Source organism: Petromyzon marinus, chromosome 43 (assembly GCF_048934315.1).
Source record: "Petromyzon marinus isolate PM22_M1 ecotype Great Lakes invasive population chromosome 43, UKy_Petmar_22M1.pri1.0, whole genome shotgun sequence".
NCBI lineage: Eukaryota > Metazoa > Chordata > Hyperoartia > Petromyzontiformes > Petromyzontidae > Petromyzon > Petromyzon marinus.
In genome coordinates, this window is record NC_133709.1 from 1262988 (window position 1) to 1281026 (window position 18039).

Genomic DNA, 18039 nt, shown 5'->3' on the forward strand with positions numbered 1-18039 from the left:
AGGAATTCATATTCTTTGGGTCTTTCGGTAAAGTCACGTAGATAGGTTCAGAGAAAAAAAATAAACTACCACGTTTCGATCACAACACAAGCGATCGCCATCATAGTAGTTTAAAAAAAATTTGAACCTATCTACGTGAAATTTTTATTTAAAGCTTTCGTGACTGCAGGGATTCATATGATTGGTTCTTTCGGTAAAGTCACGTAGAAGGAAAACAATAAAATAATAAAAATATAAAACAATAAAATTCTCACGACGTTTCGAATGCAACACAAGCAATCATCATCAGGTGTGAAAACCACAGCAAGAAAATTTGAAAAAAGTGGCGTTTTTTTAACGTTAGCACCACGGAGAGCGATTTGGCAGTTATTCAGATGGACGAGTCCACCTATGTTCGGAAAAGAGGAGGGGGGAGACGAAAATACTGGATGCGGTCTGAAAGCCATCGTAAGCGTGAACAATCAATTAAGACCCGAAATGGTTTATCAAATCCTTCCAATGATTGCTAAGCCAGAATACATCTTCCCGGTTGAAATTGTCTCTGTGTTTGTATATGTATATGGGGATAGCCTCATGAACGAATGTCTCATGGTAGCCAGATGGCTTGCAAAGAACCTCTGTCTTGGAGAAGTCAATGTCATGTGAGCCTACTGAATTATAACAGTAATCTGCCACGGCCGAGGTGTTGGTCCTACCGTGTTTTAGGTCTGCTTTGTGTTCACGTGACTTTACCGAAAGATCCAGAGAATATGGAAGTCTGTGATAAACAAAAAGAGCTTTGTAGATCATCGGATTCTTCCTCCTGCTTCAAAAATAAATGTTCAGATTCTGACTCACTGCCTCCACCATGGAGACCGAGCCGACAGGTGAGGTCACGCGTTCTGTTGTACGTGACTGTTCTGTTGTGTTGCACATGACTATTCTGTTGTGTTGCACGTGACTGTTCTGTTGTGTTGCACGTGACTATTCTGTTGTGTTGCACGTGAATGCCCTATTGTGTTGCACGTGACTGTTTTGTTGTGTTGCACGTGACTGTTCTGTTGTGTTGCACGTGACTGTCCTGTTGTGTTGCACGTGACTGTCTTGTGTTGCACGTGACTGTTCTGTTGTGTTGCACGTGACTGTTCTGTTGTGTTGCACGTGACTGTTCTGTTGTGTTGCACATTAATGTCCTGTTGTGTTGGACGTGACTATTCTGTTGTGTTGCACGTGAATGTCCTGTTGTGTTGCATGTGACTGTTCTGTTGTGTTGCACGTGACTGTTCTGTTGTGTTGCACGTGACTGTCCTGTTGTGTTGCACGTGACTGTCCTGTTGTGTTGCACGTGACTGTTCTGTTGTGTTGCACGTGACTGTCCTGTTGTGTTGCACGTGACTGTTCTGTTGTGTTGCACGTGACTGTCCTGTTGTGTTGCACGTGAATGTTCTGTTGTGTTGCACGTGACTGTTCTGTTGTGTTGCACGTGACTGTTCTGTTGTGTTGCACGTGACTGTCCTGTTGTGTTGCACGTGACTGTCCTGTTGTGTTGCACGTGACTGTTCTGTTGTGTTGCACGTGACTGTCTTGTTGTGTTGCACGTGACTGTTCTGTTGTGTTGCACGTGAATGTCCTGTTGTGTTGCACGTGACTGTTCTGTTGTGTTGCACGTGACTGTTCTGTTGTGTTGCACGTGACTGTCCTGTTGTGTTGCACGTGACTGTTCTGTTGTGTTGCACGTGACTGTTCTGTTGTGTTGCACGTGACTGTTCTGTTGTGTTGCACGTGACTGTTCTGTTGTGTTGCACGTGACTGTTCTGTTGTGTTGCACGTGAATGTCCTGTTGTGTTGCACGTGAATGTCCTGTTGTGTTGCACGTGAATGTCCTGTTGCACGTGACTGTCATGTTGTGTTGCACGTGAATGTTGTTGTGTTGCACGTGAATGTTTTGTTGTGTTGCACGTGAATATCCTGTTGTGTTGCACGTGAATGTTGTTGTGTTGCACGTGAATGTTCCGTTGTGTTGAACGTGAATGTCATGTTGTGTTGCACGTGACTGTTCTGTTGTGTTGCACGTGACTGTTGTGTTGCACGTGGCTGTTCTGTTGTGTTGCACGTGACTGTTATGTTGTGTTGCACGTGACTGTTCTGTTGTGTTGCACGTGACTGTTCTGTTGTGTTGCACGTGAATGTCCTATTGTGTTGCAGGTGACTGTTCTGTTGTGTTGCACGTGACTGTTCTGTTGTGTTGCACGTGAATGCCCTATTGTGTTGCACGTGACTGTTCTGTTGTGTTGCACGTGACTGTTCTGTTGTGTTGCACGTGACTGTTCTGTTGTGTTGCACGTGACTGTTCTGTTGTGTTGCACGTGAATGTCCTGTTGTGTTGCACGTGACTGTTCTGTTGTGTTGCACGTGACTGTCCTGTTGTGTTGCACGTGACTGTTGTGTTGCACGTGACTGTTCTGTTGTGTTGGACGTGACTGTTCTGTTGTGTTGCACGTGAATGTCCTGTTGTGTTGCACGTGAATTTTGTTGTGTTGCACGTGACTGTTGTGTTGCACGTGACTGTTCTGTTGTGTTGCACGTGACTGTTCTGTTGTGTTGCACGTGACTGTTGTGTTGCACGTGACTGTCCTGTTGTGTTGCACGTGACTGTTGTGTTGCGCGTGACTGTTCCGTTGTGTTGCACGTGACTGTCCTGTTGTGTTGCACGTGACTGTTGTGTTGCACGTGACTGTTGTGTTGCACGTGACTGTTCTGTTGTGTTGCACGTGACTGTCCTGTTGTGTTGCACGTGACTGTTCTGTTGTGTTGCACGTGACTGTTCTGTTGTGTTGCACGTGACTGTTCTGTTGTGTTGCACGTGAATATTCTGTTGTGTTGCACGTGACTGTTGTTGTATTGCACGTGACTATTCTGTTGTGTTGCACGTGAATGTCCTGTTGTGTTGCACGTGAATGTCCTGTTGTGTTGCACGTGACTGTTCTGTTGTGTTGCACGTGACTGTCATGTTGTGTTGCACGTGAATGTCCTGTTGCACGTGACTGTCATGTTGTGTTGCACGTGACTGTTCTGTTGTGTTGCACGCGACTGTTCTGTTGTGTTGCACGTGACTATTCTGTTGCACGTGACTGTTCTGTTGTGTTGCACGTGACTGTTGTGTTGCACGTGACTGTTCTGTTGTGTTGCACGTGACTGTTATGTTGTGTTGCACGTGAATGTCCTGTTGTGTTGCACGTGACTGTTGTGTTGCACGTGACTGTTATGTTGTGTTGCACGTGACTGTCCTGTTGTTTTGCACGTGACTGTTGTGTGGCACGTGACTGTTCTGTTGTGTTGCACGTGACTGTTCTGTTGTGTTGCACGTGACTGTTGTGTTGCACGTGACTGTTGTGTTGCACGTGACTGTCCTGTTGTGTTGCACGTGACTGGTGTGTTGCGCGTGACTGTTCCGTTGTGTTGCACGTGACTGTTGTGTTGCACGTGACTGTTGTGTTGCACGTGACTGTTGTGTTGCACGTGACTGTTGTGTTGCACGTGACTGTCCTGTTGTGTTGCACGTGACTGTTCTGTTGTGTTGCACGTGACTGTTGTGTTGCACGTGACTGTTGTGTTGCACGTGACTGTCCTGTTGTGTTGCACGTGACTGTCCTGTTGTGTTGCACGTGACTGTCCTGTTGTGTTGCACGTGACTGTTGTGTTGCACGTGACTGTTGTGTTGCACGTGACTGTTGTGTTGTGTTGCACGTGTGTGTTGTGCGTGGGTTTCCTCCCGGCTCCGCGGGTTTCTCCCACAGCTCCACAAGCCCCGAGGCAGGGACGAGACAGAGACGAGACAGAGACCAGACAGAGACGAGACAGAGACGAGACAGGGACGAGGCAGAGACGAGACAGAGAAGAGACAGAGACAAGGCAGAGACGAGACAGAAACGAGACAGAGACGAGACAGAGACGAGGCAGAGACGAGACAGAGACGAGACAGAGACAAGGCAGAGACGAGACAGAAACGAGACAGAGACAGAGACGAGACAGAGACGAGACAGAGACAGCGACGAGACAGAGACGAGACAGGGACGAGACAGAGACGAGGCAGGGACGAGACAGAGACAGGGACGAGACAGAGACGAGACAGAGACGAGACAGGGACGAGACAGAGACAAGACAGAGACGAGACAGAGACAGCGACGAGACAGAGACGAGACAGGGACAAGACAGAGACGAGGCAGGGACGAGACAGAGACAGGGACGAGACAGAGACGAGACAGAGACGAGACAGAGACAGAGACGAGACAAAGACGAGGCAGAGACGAGGCAGAGACGAGACAGAGACAAGGCAGAGACGAGACAGAGACGAGACAGAGACGAGACAGAGACGAGGCAGAGACGAGACAGAGACGAGACAGAGACAGCGACGAGACAGAGACGAGACAGGGACGAGACAGAGACGAGGCAGGGACGAGACAGAGACGAGACAGAGACGAGACAGGGACGAGACAGAGACAGCGACGAGACAGAGACGAGACAGGGACGAGACAGAGACGAGGCAGGGACGAGACAGAGACGAGACAGAGACGAGACAGGGACGAGACAGAGACGAGACAGAGACGAGGCAGAGACCAGACAGAGACGAGACAGAGACGAGGCAGAGACGAGACGAGACAGAGACGAGACAGAGACAGAGACGAGACAGAGGCAGAGACGAGACAGAGACCAGACAGAGACCAGACAGAGACGAGGCAGGGACGAGACAGAGACGAGACAGGGACGAGACAGAGACGAGACAGAGACGAGGCAGAGACCAGACAGAGACGAGACAGAGACGAGGCAGAGACGAGACGAGACAGAGACGAGACAGAGACGAGACAGAGACAGAGACGAGACAGAGACGAGACAGAGACCAGACAGAGACGAGGCAGGGACGAGACAGAGACGAGACAGGGACGAGACAGAGACGAGACAGAGACGAGGCAGAGACCAGACAGAGACGAGACAGAGACGAGGCAGAGACGAGACGAGACAGAGACGAGACAGAGACAGAGACGAGACAGAGGCAGAGACGAGACAGAGACCAGACAGAGACAAGGCAGAGACGAGACAGAGACGAGACAGAGACGAGACAGAGACAGGGACGAGACAGAGACGAGGCAGAGACCAGACAGAGACGAGACAGAGGCGAGGCAGAGACGAGACAGGGACGAGACAGAGACGAGACAGGGACGAGACAGAGACGAGACAGAGGCGAGGCAGAGACGAGACAGGGACGAGACAGAGACGAGGCAGAGATGAGACAGACGAGACAGAGACAGGGACGAGACAGAGACGAGACAGAGACAGGGACGAGACAGAGACGAGACAGAGACGAGGCAGAGACGAGACAGGGACGGGACAGAGACAGGGACGAGACAGAGACGAGACAGGGACGAGACAGAGACGAGACAGGGACGAGACAGGGACGAGACAGAGACGAGACAGAGACAGGGACGAGTCAATAATATTGTCGTGTCGAGGAGGCTCTGCTGCTCTGGCTGACTGCTGCGTTGCCTGTGGTTTAATTGGCCGCTAATGTGAATGAGTGCCACGCGACAGCCGAGACGACGACGATGATGATGATGACCCATGACAGAATTGTTGACAACGTTGCGATGGCTGTTGTAGCACACACGGCACTCGCACGGTCCAAGCACCTAAACACAAATCTCGGCATTCCACGCGTCGGTTGCGACATCGCCATCATTTAAAGTGTCCGCACTGTTTTAGTTTGTCGTCGTCGTCGTCATTCTCGTTCCGCGATGTATCCACCGCTGGAGGAAGGCTCACGCCAAAGAACTCCACCGCCCCCCCATCTCAACTCGTCGGGTTTACGCCTCCACTTGCCGGCCCAGGAGCTTCCTCGTGCCCTCTGCCCGTGCCCTCTGCCCGTGCCCCACTTCCTCGCTTCCCCAGGCCTCCTCCTCCTCCTCCCTGCTCCATCCCCGTGCCGCCAGCTCCATCCCCAGGCCCCAGGCCCTCTGCCATTTCGGTCTCCCTCTGCCTGCACCCCCCCCACTCCGAGACTTTCGTCTTCGCGAGCTCCGTCTCGCCTCGCCTGCCGACTCTCCCTGCTCCTCTTTCCTTGGCTCGATCTCCACTCGGGACAAGTCGTTCATGTTGTCTCTCCTCGACTGTCTGTCTACTCTCCACTCTCTCAAACGCGTGATGCTTGTAGAGGAGCCACACGGTGGACTCCCTCCATTGCCCCTTCCATTCATTGTCCTCCAACAGGAATCCTTGAAACTCTCTCAACACATCCCCCTCCCCTCCTCCAGTTGTAATTCAATCTCCGTACTGCGTTATCCCATTGCGCTGTCGTTCTGTACTGCGTCCTGGACACGTGTCCCCCGCTCGGTTTACGCTCGGTTCTGTGTTTGCGATTTCGCGATGTGAATGCGGCGAACAGATTTCTACCCGAACACATTGTGTATTGTGTACTGTCCCGTGTACTGTGTGTACCGTGTGTGTACTGTGTATACCGTGTGTGTATTGTGTATACTGTGTATACCGTGTGTGTACTGTGTATACCGTGTACTCTGTGTACTGTGTGTACCGTGTACTGTGTGTACTGTGTGTACCGTATGTACTACTCGGCAGGCAGCTGTCCCCGTGTGCGGTTTCGCTGTGTGCCCTTTTTTGGGAACGCATCTACTACTACATCTACTACATGTGTAATAAATTAACACGCGCATACAGGGTGGATGGTAAAGACGCGCGAGTTATGGATAGTGGGGTCACATCGGGCCGGCCACGTGCGGCAGCGGGGAACCGTGGAATAGAAACGTCCCAATTAGTGTCTGGAGATGGGGGGGCGGATAGCGACAGGTACGAGGGGCACGAGGCGTCGTGAGCACGCCGCCTAATTCATTGGTAGTTGATGGGAACGGGGATATATTCGGGGGACGAGAGAGCGGGGTTGAGTTGTCGCTGGGACTGGAACGGAGCAGGTCGGGGAGAGACGGAGAGAAGACATAGGAGACAGAACAGGCTAGCAGTGAAGCAGAGACGAGCAGAGACAAGCAGAGACAAGGAGCGAGACAGCGATACAGAGTGAGGCAGAGACAGAGCGAGATAGAGACAGCGAGAGAGAGACAGAGATACAGCGTGAGACAGAGACAGCGAGCGAAGGAGAGAGACATAGACAGCGAGCGAGAGAGAGACAGAGTGAGACAGAGACAGCGAGCGACGGAGAGAGACGGAGACAGCGAGAGAGAGACAGATACAGAGGGAGACAGCGAGCGACGGAGAGAGACAGCGAGCGACGGAGAGAGACAGAGATGACGGAGAGAGACAGAGATGACGGAGAGAGACAGAGACAGACGGAGAGAGACAGAGATGACGGAGAGAGACAGAGATAGACGGAGAGAGACAGACGGAGAGAGACAGAGACAGACGGAGAGAGACAGACAGAGAGAGACAGAGATGACGGAGAGAGACAGACGGAGAGAGACAGCGAGCGACGGAGAGAGCGAGCGACGGAGCGAGACAGAGACAGACGGAGAGAGACAGAGATGACGGAGAGAGACAGAAACAGTAAGCGACGGAGAGAGACAGAGACAGACGGAGAGAGACAGAGATGACGGAGAGAGACAGACGGAGAGAGACAGAGATGACGGAGAGAGACAGACGGAGAGAGACAGACGGAGAGAGACAGAGATGACGGAGAGAGACAGACGTAGAGAGACAGAGATGACGGAGAGAGACAGAGACAGACGTAGAGAGACAGACGTATAGAGACAGTGAGAGACGGGGGAGGAAGCGGAGTGAGCGAGACGGGCGGAGCACGGCGAGCGAGCTGCTGCTAAGAGGAATGATGAAGTCACGGACGTAATGTGAAGAGTTGTAATAAAAGTGGTGTCGGAGAAAACAAGAAAGTTGTCCGCGTGAAGTCAACCACTACTACATGTACTACTACAATAAATATTACTACTACTATATCTACTACTATCGCATAAAGCGAGGGTAGCCTATACAGTATAGGCGTATAGGCAAATGTAAAGGCATCCAATGAGTAAAACACAAAACAAACAACCAGCACACACACACACGGCCAACCAGATGTACAACAGGAGACCACCACGCCATGCACAACTGCGCCGCCTTTCACGGACCAGGGGTTTATCACTGTCCACCGCATTCGCTCAAAAACGTCAAAAATGGACCGGCTCAGAAGTTGTTTAATTTTTGTCTTAAAAGAGGGCAGCCCTTTAAACCGGCACCATCTGCTATGATCAACCTAAGACGACGGCATATAAATATTTCTCAATTTACAAAGTAGTTTTTTTCTTTCAAATATAAGTCTATTGGCAACACTTGCCAATTAATGCACTTCTTAAATCCGGATTGAATCTTGGGTAATACATGTACAGTATATGTTTTGGAAACCTTGCATAAATACGAAACACAGGATAAGCATTTAGTTCGAATACTTTAACAGTCGTACAGCTGCCCAACCTCGTGTGAGACCTTGTAAGGCTAAGCAGGATAGAGCCGGGATAGTGGTTGGATGAGCAACCACCATGCATAACGGGTTGCTGTGGGTTGTTGCTGCTGCTGCTGCTGTTGTGCGCATCACAGTGGCAGGGCAGGCAGCGAAAACAATCCACGGTTGTACTGCTCTATGCTCCCGGCGTCAACACCACCCCGCACTGTGCCCAGCACGGAGGAGGGGTATAGGCATCACCATCCAGCAGCGGAGAGACGCGCGTGTCGCGTGTCGTCGATCAACAGTCAAGCCACTGGGCTGTCGTCAGCGCCGTCACAAAACCAACGTGGGTGGGGGGGTGGGTGGTGGGGTGGGCTGTGAATTCTCACGCGGCCCGGCGCATTTTGATGGAACGATCGCAGCGATTTTTAAAAAATATATTTTTAGAGCGGCCAAGTAAGCATTTGCAATAAAAAAAAGAGATGTAATGATAAACGGCTTAGTAAAGTAACACGCCTTTGTTTGATCACTCGCGCTCTCTTCTCATCTCCCCTCTCTCTCTGCGTGCCAGACCGATTTTAGTTCGACCCGCCAGTGATGTGAACGCGGGCGACCGCTCTAAGGCGGCGCTCGAAGGCTCCCAAAACGCACCGAGCGGAGCAGCGCCTCGAATTCAGCTCCCTCCGTCGGGGGGATTGAGAGAGACGGACCCAACCGGGGGCGGTGGGTGGGGAGATGAAAGCGTCCCCAGGGCGGCCAGGAGGACCCGAGACACGGAGGAGTCGAGGCGGAGGGAGGACGAGGCGAGTCCGCTGCTGCCAACGGGCGCCGTGTTTATTGCTTTTTGGTTTTGTGCGCGTTAAGCCTCGACATCTCTCCCTCCTGCTCGTAACGGGATGGTGTGGCAGCACTCGACTGCTGCAAGCAATCAAATTTCATTTTGAATTGAATCCGGTGCAGGTTTTGTGTCGGTCGACAATAATAAGCGTGTTGTGCCTACGACAAAAGGTTGAATGAATTTTAGGTGGCGAACAAAAACAAACGGAGACGCTTGCTGCAATCTACAAACGAGCATTCCATTTCCCCTGGGAACCATGCGACGTTCACGCACACCGATCCCAGCCGTGGCGAATCCACCCTGGCACGAAACGCAACACCTCGAGACGCACTTCACCTCGGCAACCACTGTGAATAGACATTTGTCAACCACCAGCGGCAGGTTTAGTTTTCTTTTGCTTTTACAGAGGTCCAAGGTTGCACGAAGTGCTAGAACAAGACCGTTTTAATTTTTTTTTTAAATTTTAATCCGAGACACAGGCTTCGTTATTTAGCAAGTGCGCTCAAGTGCTTTTGGAAACGGTTTTGGCACAGCATAGGTTCGTGCTCAAAGGAAGAGCGGATGATGAGGTCAGAGTTTTTTGCTTTGTTACAAAGACGAACTTTAGTGCAGAGCACGTGCAAGGCATTCACACAAGCCATGTGATGTGTTTAAGTTCACTTGGGTGCTAGCCACACGGCGGCGTTCCCACCACGTCACCCCCACCGGCCATTCCGTGAACTGCCACGATTTGGGTTCGATATTCGAGTTAAGAGTCCATTATTATCATGTTTTTCTTGAACGTTTCCTGTTTGTACCGTATCTTGCTTGCTTCACGATACCGAATGCATCACCAGAACGCAACCTTTCAACAAAGAGTGAACGTATTCTCGCAAAACGACGCGCGCTTCGCAATCGTGCAGGAATTATTTTTTTAGCGTAGACTCATCATGCACGAGACGGCATCACGCTGCGTCGCTGCGCCGGATGCGGTGCGGGCGGGCGGAGGGCCATCGGGCGCCGTGGGGGGCCGAGTTGTAAACATAGAATGGGGCTTCAAATTCGTGGGTAATCACCGAAGACGAATTGGGCATTTACGCCACAAGGCATCGACACGAAACCCAAGACAAAACGACTCGCGCTCTCAGTCGTCCCTGAAGCGGGAGGCCGAGAGGAACGCGAGCTCATGTGGATTTTCCCACAATGCCCTGTGGGATGAACGAGCATTGGACTTCAGCCCCCATACGATTTGTGTTGCTCCATCTCACGGCGGACGTCGATGCCCCGTTGTCAACGGGAGAAAACTTTTGATCGGGCTCGAGTTTTCCTCGGGATACTCCCCTTACGGAGCGGGGGAGGTGGGGGGTTTGGTCGTCGTTACAGGCAGGGCCGTTCGTCGTCAGCCTGACGGTTGCTGGAGGGCGGGGGTAGGGGGTAAGGATGCCTGTTTGGTCGATAGCGATGGGGGTCCGGTGCACGGTGGGAGCCCGCGGACGGTTCCACGGTGGCAGCCGTTGCCTGGCGGAGTCGTGAATTGGTGACGCGGCCGGCACGGGCGGTGCTGTCCCGGCTAGAGTTCGGAGCGGGAGCGCGTGATGCGCGGCCCCTTCCTCTTCTCACGCTTCTCCTCCTGCTTCCTCCTCTTCTCCTCCTTCCGGAACGCCTCGCGCAGCACCTGCGTGTCCCTCAGCATCTGACCCCCCCCCCACCCCCAGGTGCGCGTGACCACAACAACCACGGCAGGGGTTGGCGAGCGGACACGGGGCGCGGAAATAAACGGAGCCCCGTGTCTTGCGTTTAAACGTCCGTGAGCCGCCCTGCGCCGATTTGCGCGCAGAAAGCCGGAATTACCTTCTCCTCGTCCAGCTGGAAGGGGTTGTGATATTCGGGCGACTTCTCGATGAAACCCAGCTCCTGCGACGCCTGAGCTCAAAACAGATCAACACCAGCGCATGCACGGGTATCAAAACAAAGAACCCGGAGGAAACCCATGCAGAACAGTGGTGGGGGAGGGGGGGGCGGGTAGAGAATACACAAACTGCACGCCGCAAGAGGCGCCCGGATCGGGAAACGAGCCCGGGCACCATCTTGTCGCCGCGAGGCGCGGGGCGTTACCGCGGCGTGCCAGCCGTCGGCGAGCAGCCTCACCAGGCCCAGCAGCTGCTCGTGGGTGCCGTCGGCGAAGACGCCGGTGCCGTTGCAGAAGTCCAGGCCCCAACGCACGAGGGCGAGGCGCTCCGCGCTTCCGTCCACGTAGCTGTGCACGATGCGCGGGAAGCGCAGGAGCACGTCGCCGAAGAACGCCACGTTCTCCACCACGTGGGAAAACGCTGCCGGGGCGGGGGGGGGGAGGGGCCACGAGACGATGGGCTCTTCACGACGCCACGAGGGAGCGCCACGCGCCTCGGCGCAAACGCTCGCCCCCGCCGCTATAATGGACGACGCGAGCCGACATACAAACTCGGAATAATTGTAACATTTGTTTTATTGCCGACGTTGAAAGCACGGAATGGAATGGCACCAGATCTCTTGACGATTAGCATGGTTGGCTACGTACGGTGCGAAAGAAGTTCAACATGCATACATGTAGGCCTCGGCAAGGTAAGGTAAAAACAACGAGCCTACCTTTACCCTACCTTTTACCTTACCACAATACAATCACTCTACCCTTACCTTTTACCCTTTAGCAAGGTAAGCTAAAAGGTCAAAAGCAACGAGCCTACCTTTTTCGATTTAAAGCTTTCGTGACTGCAATGATTCATCTTCTTTGGTTCTTTCGGTAAAGTCACGTAGAATGATAATAAAATAATAAATTGATAAAATAAAATAACACAATAATATTCTCACGACGTTTCGGCCACAACACAAGCGGCCTTCATCAGCGCTGTCCTACCAGACAGTCTCGCCCCCTTCACCTGATGAAGGCCGCTTGTGTTGTGGCCGAAACGTCGTGAGAATATTATTGTGTTATTTTATTTTATCAATTTATTATTTTATTATCATTCTACGTTAATTTACCGAAAGAACCAAAGAAGATGAGCCTACCTTTACCCTACCTTTTACCCTTACCCCATACAAATTACCCGATTACAGGGTAATTACTGGGGTACTACTACACATGAACAAGGTTTATAATAGGTAAATGCTAGGTAGAGCGCTTTATTCATATAGAATACTCCCGATGATTCCAATTTTAAATGGAGGCCACGGACTGCGCCACGGAGCTTTTAGCGAGCGGTAAACAAGGTGCGTACTGGGTAATACTTCGCGCTACCTTTACCCTACCATTTACCTTACCCCTTGGCATGTCGACACTTTTACCCTTTTACCCGGTAAAAAGGGTAAATTACCTTACCTTGCCAAAGCCTACATACATGGTCTCCCTATAAGCCTCAGCATGACGCCAGGCCTGGTAATCAGGGCTATATTTCAGCCGGTTCTGTCCGGGTCAGTGACCCAGAAAATGTTTCCACGCCTGGCACACCGTAGAAGTCACATCGCTATCCCAGTCTACCTATCGCCCGAAAAATAATCAGCGAAGATTCGGGCCCTGGCAGTAACGGTGGGCTCTCCGTACCGTCCCTCTGTCGGGCGTCGTCGGGGATGGGGCCCGAAGGTAGCACGTTGGCGGCAGCCAGGATCACGCGCGATTCCTCCAGCACCTGATGCACGCGCGTGCACGCATGCACAAACGCACGCACGCACACACACGCACGCACCTTATTAGACCAACAAGAGGCTGAGAAGGGTAAGTCACTGCAAGCTGTGCCACAGGGCAGCAAACTGAACACGAGAGGCAACACCTTAGGCATTCACATTTATTGAAAGATTAATCTCAATGTGCCTTGAATCTCATCTCAATCGTTCCAATGCCCAGCTGTAAGTATTCTTTAGCCTCGGGGACCCCCGTAGGACAGCCGTCCCTGTGCAGAGGAGGTCCAGGTCTACTTTCAGATTTTTACGAATTTAATTAGTTTAACCCGGGTGAGATATCAAGAGCGGCCTGGGTCAATAAATTGACAAAAGCAATAACATAAAACCCTCACTTCACCATCTCTGAGAAGTCGCCCGAATATCTGGGTACAAACACGCAAAAGCACGACTGATGCAGATGCTCAACGCGTTCGTCAACAAACCAACACTGCGGCGGCCTTAATTAGAACAAACACTAAAATGTAGCAAGGGGCGTGACGAAGGGCCATTGGGCCCCCGAAACGTTCCCCGACGAATGGGTTTGGTTGCTGTTGTTTTTGGATGCGAACGCGTTCGGTCACCTTGAAGAGGCCCTGCAGCATGATGTCGATGATCTTGTACTGCTGCTGGAGGTCCCTCAGCTCAATGAGGGTCTTGAGGGCGCTCATCTGCTCCTTGCGTTTGACCTCGAACAGCTTCTTGTCTTCGCGCCCGTCGAGTCAAGGCGGCGGCGATCGCAACGATTCCCCTCCGGACTCGGAGATGTTGCGATCCGACGGCGCTCAGACAGAGAGGTCGAACCGCTGTGCAACTCGAGCACGGCGACTTACAAGCTCAGCATAATCACAACAATAATAATAATCTCGATTTGTAACATGCTGCACAGTAACCGCTCGCTCTCGACCAGAGATAACGGCTCCGATGGGCGGCAGCAGCAGCATTCAGATGGCGAGCCGGCTCTACCAATAATTAAGGTGTCATCGGCCAATTAATGCGCATTCATTCGCTTGAATGCATCGGTTCCCAACCTGTGGTCCAGAAGCCCATGGGGAAGTGGTCCACGGAACTCTTGCAGACACGACGCTTGGCAATACCTCTCATTCTGCAATGCTATTGGGGCACGCAGTCCATGAGCCACAGCAGAAATCGGTACCACCTAAGGTAGCAATACTTCAGCAGTACCGATTAACACGACAAATAAGGGTGGATTATTTGACAACCCCGCTCATTTTCAAATCGATCTCAGAATAATTCAGTCCCCGTTAGTGGCCGGAGACACGGCGGTGACACCACCCCGGGCGGTAGATGTGACGAGGATACAGAGACCGAGGGAGACCTTGTCCGGGGCGGTGCGTCGCTCCTGGGCCTCAGCAGCAGCAGCAGCGACCGCGAGCAGCAGCAACAGCACCGCAGTGGCCGTGGCGGCGCCACCGCACCACCGTGGCCACACCGCGGGCACGCGAGCGCCCATTTCCTCGCCAGCCAGAGGTGCGTGCCTGGGTGGGCGAGGCGCGGGTGAGCAGGGCGATCCGGCACCCACCGATTCACTCCGGCGCTCAAGTCGCCTCCTTTTCTCTCTTCTGTCGCTACTATCGTGGTCACCGCTCCTGTCAGCACGAATCGTTGATTCGTCCATGCGGGTTGAGGGCTCGGTCTCTAACGGACTCGGACTGTGTCGTAACTCATGCACAATATTGTGGTCAGCCACCACCCTTCAGGTCACAACATAATTACCCACCCACCTACCCATTCACCCCTTCACCCCGTCACTCACCCCGTCATTTACTCACTCACCCTGTCACTCACTCACCCCGTCACTCACTCACTCACCCTGTCACTCACTCACTCTGTCACTCACTCACTCACTGCCACTCACTCACCCTGTCACTCACTCACTCCGTCACTCACTCACCCTGCCACCCACTCACCCTGTCACTCTGTCACTCACTCAACCTGTCACTCACTCACTCTGTCACTCACTCACCCTGTCACTCACTCACCCTGTCACTCACTCACCCTGTCACTCACTCACTCACCCCGTCACTCACTCACCCTGTCACTCACTCACTCACGCTGTCACTCACTCACTCACCCTGTCACTCACTCACCCTGTCACTCACTCACTCACTCCGTCACTCACTCACCCTGTCACTCACTCACTCTATCACTCACTCACCCTGTCACTCACTCACCCCGTTACCACACTGCAGGTAGCAACGGGGTGAAACTGCGTTAAAATAAAAAAATACCCTGTCCGTATCGTATATTGATAACTATATTAGATCTTGATTTAAAGCTTTCGTGACTGCAGGAATCCATACTCTGGTTCTGTCGGTAAAGTCATCACGTAGGTAGAAATAAAATAAAAAAATCACGTTTCGATCGCAACACAAGCGGTCATCAGGTAAAGGAGTCAGCCGGCACGGCGCACGAGGGGGTGGGTGGCCAGCACCACGCCCGACCGCCTTTGTCTCCCCCGTGGCGATATTTACACACCGCACCAGGTACTCATTTGAGGCCGAGTCGACCTAGGGGAGGCCCAGGACCGGTTCAGATAATCGACATCAACGGTGTTGGCCGCGAGCGAGAATCGAACCCGGGTGGGCCAGTTCGTTGCGCAGCGTGGCGCTAACCACTACACCACCGCTCCCCACGACTTCACTACATTAGAGACCACCAGCAAAGTGGCACAGGCGATTCGTAAACAACCCAACCACCACTACAGCCGCAGTCGTAGTGCACCCGTCGATCTGTGCGAGAATCAAAAGCCTCGTTCCTTTCATTTGCGAGCGATGGTCACGACGAGAGGGCTTCGGCAGACAGGGGGAGAGGGACAGAGTTGGTGTCGTGGTGGCGCTGTTCATCTTCTTCCTCCTCCTCCACCGTTGCAGCAGCGCAGACAAACACCGTGGTGGTGGCGGCGGTGGTGTTGGGGCGACTGCCGTTCAGGCTACGAGGCCGATCAAGACGCAAGGAGTGGGGTGGGGAAGTTAATTTCGTTCGGTGAGGATTTCGGTTCGAGCCGATCGATGAGTTGGTGAATTCGGGCCCTCTTGAGCTACGTTTCCACCACCAAGACGCGTGGCATGGTGGGGGTTGCTGCTTCCACCGATTTGTGGCCTCTAGCGGCAACGAACCCGATGCCAGGCGAGAAACACCAACCCTCTCGCTTCTGCTGAAACACCTCGCCACGTTTCACGCGCGGTTCTGCACTTTCCCTGCTGCGGTGACTCCTGGCAATTCCACGTTACTGTGGCGAGGCGCGGTCCATCCTGAGTGACAGCACCTACCGAACTACAGGACGTCGCTTGTCGTGAACCCCGCCGACTACCTTACAGCATGCATCTATTTACTCCGTCGTCGTTATCAATATCGGCCATGGTCAATCTACTGCTGGATGCAGGCCTCCCCAAGTCACCGCCGCCACACCGAATACTTGCTGCAACCACAGTACGACACTGCCTAACGTCGCCGTGACTAACACTTTTAAAATAACGATCATATACACACTGTAATCTATACATAATGTATATAAACACGCGAAATAATGCACACATTAGCTTGTGATCGTGACTACAGTAAGCTACGAGTACAGTATATAAAAACACGTGGCTCGGTGCTGTCACACGTGGGCAGCGCACTGTACGAAGAAGACACGACACGTGTGTGTGTGTGTGGTGGACACGACACGTGTGTGTGTGTGTTGGACACGACACGTGTGTGTGTGTTGGACACGACACGTGTGTGTGTGTGCTGGACACGACACGTGTGTGTGTGTGTGCTGGACACGACACGTGTGTGTGTGTGCTGGACACGACACGTGTGTGTGTGTGTGCTGGACACGACACGTGTGTGTGTGTGTGCTGGACACGACACGTGTGTGTGTGTGTGCTGGACACGACACGTGTGTGTGTGTGTGCTGGACACGACACGTGTGTGTGTTTGTGCTGGACACGACACGTGTGTGTGTGTGTGCTGGACACGACACGTGTGTGTGTGTGTGCTGGACACGACACGTGTGTGTGTGTGCTGGACACGACACGTGTGTGTGTGCTGGACACGACACGTGTGTGTGTGTGTGCTGGACACGACACGTGTGTTGTACAACACGGGACAGCGCCATTCAAACACAGCAAGTGCTGTTAGCGAGTAGCACGTGAAGGCCGGCACGGCACACGGGGGGAGGGGTGGTCAACACCACGCCCGGCCGCCTTTGTCTCACCAAGCGCTCATGGTTTGTATACACACCGCGCCGAGGTACTCACTTGAGGCTGAGCCAACCTAGGTTCAAATGTTCGCCTTCACCGTTATTTGTTCACGAGCAGGAATCGAAACCTCGGCTCGCTTGTCGAGTTCGGCGCTCACCGCTGCGCCACCGCTCCTCACAGAGACACGCAACTGCTGCTGCTGTTGTTATTGTTGTTGTGTTCGGTCGCAGATGCCGGCCCGCTAATTAACACGGCGCGCCTCGTACACAAACAGCCGAGAGCAGTGATGTTGTGTGCCAGCAAGACAAACCGTGACCGACAGTCGCACACCGAAAGTCGCTCTCGTCGCCTCCTCTTCCTCCTCCTCCTCGTCCAACCACTCCCTTCGCGTGCCCAGTGGAGTTCCTCCTCCGAATAAATTAAAATGTATTATCGTATTGGCACTTCCCCCACCCCGACAATCTTCGTTGTTTGCTGTTTGTCGAGCTCCGTGTGCGCGTGTTGGCTCGTCCGGCCACTCTCTCCGTTTGACTCAAACAGTTCACCGCTTTCTCTCGACGCGACAGAACCTTGCGATAACGTTCCGTTCACCCTGGGTCGTGGTTTATAAAGAGAGCATTCGAGACATCACCCGTGTAGACTTTCACGGAGTGGCGCCTACGCTTTGGAAGTTGGGTTGGCCACCAATCACGTACGCCCTGCCGCCTTTGTCTCCCCAATGCTGATGTATTACACACGCACGCACGCACCAGGTACTCTTCTCAGGCTAAGTCGACTTAGGGGTGGCCCAGGGACGGGTTCATAGATTCGCCGCCGCCGTCATGGGTGGCGATTATTCGTAATTAAAACAATAACACGTCGACTGTCGTGGTAAGACAATGCGGCAT

General features: G+C 52.9%; 1 protein-coding gene across 3 annotated transcripts; it reads right to left on the minus strand.

The window, feature by feature from the left end:
* Nucleotides 1–8170: 8170 nt before the first annotated feature.
* Nucleotides 8171–17744, minus strand: CCDC134 (coiled-coil domain containing 134). 3 transcript variants are annotated; one of them, XM_076073685.1, is made up of 7 exons: nt 17483–17744; nt 14265–14440; nt 13526–13647; nt 12829–12913; nt 11400–11581; nt 11103–11174; nt 8171–10944 (listed from the first exon to the last, which is right to left on the minus strand). In XM_076073685.1, the coding sequence occupies exons 2-7, from the start codon at nt 14413–14415 to the stop codon at nt 10822–10824; spliced, it is 735 nt and encodes a 244-aa protein (XP_075929800.1). In that variant the 5' UTR covers nt 14416–14440; nt 17483–17744; the 3' UTR covers nt 8171–10821. The 3 variants fall into 3 exon arrangements, with proteins under 3 accessions (XP_075929800.1, XP_032825927.1, XP_032825926.1); XM_032970036.2 differs by having other exon boundaries at nt 17463–17744; XM_032970035.2 differs by having other exon boundaries at nt 17210–17738.
* Between the last annotated feature and the right edge of the window lie 295 nt (nt 17745–18039).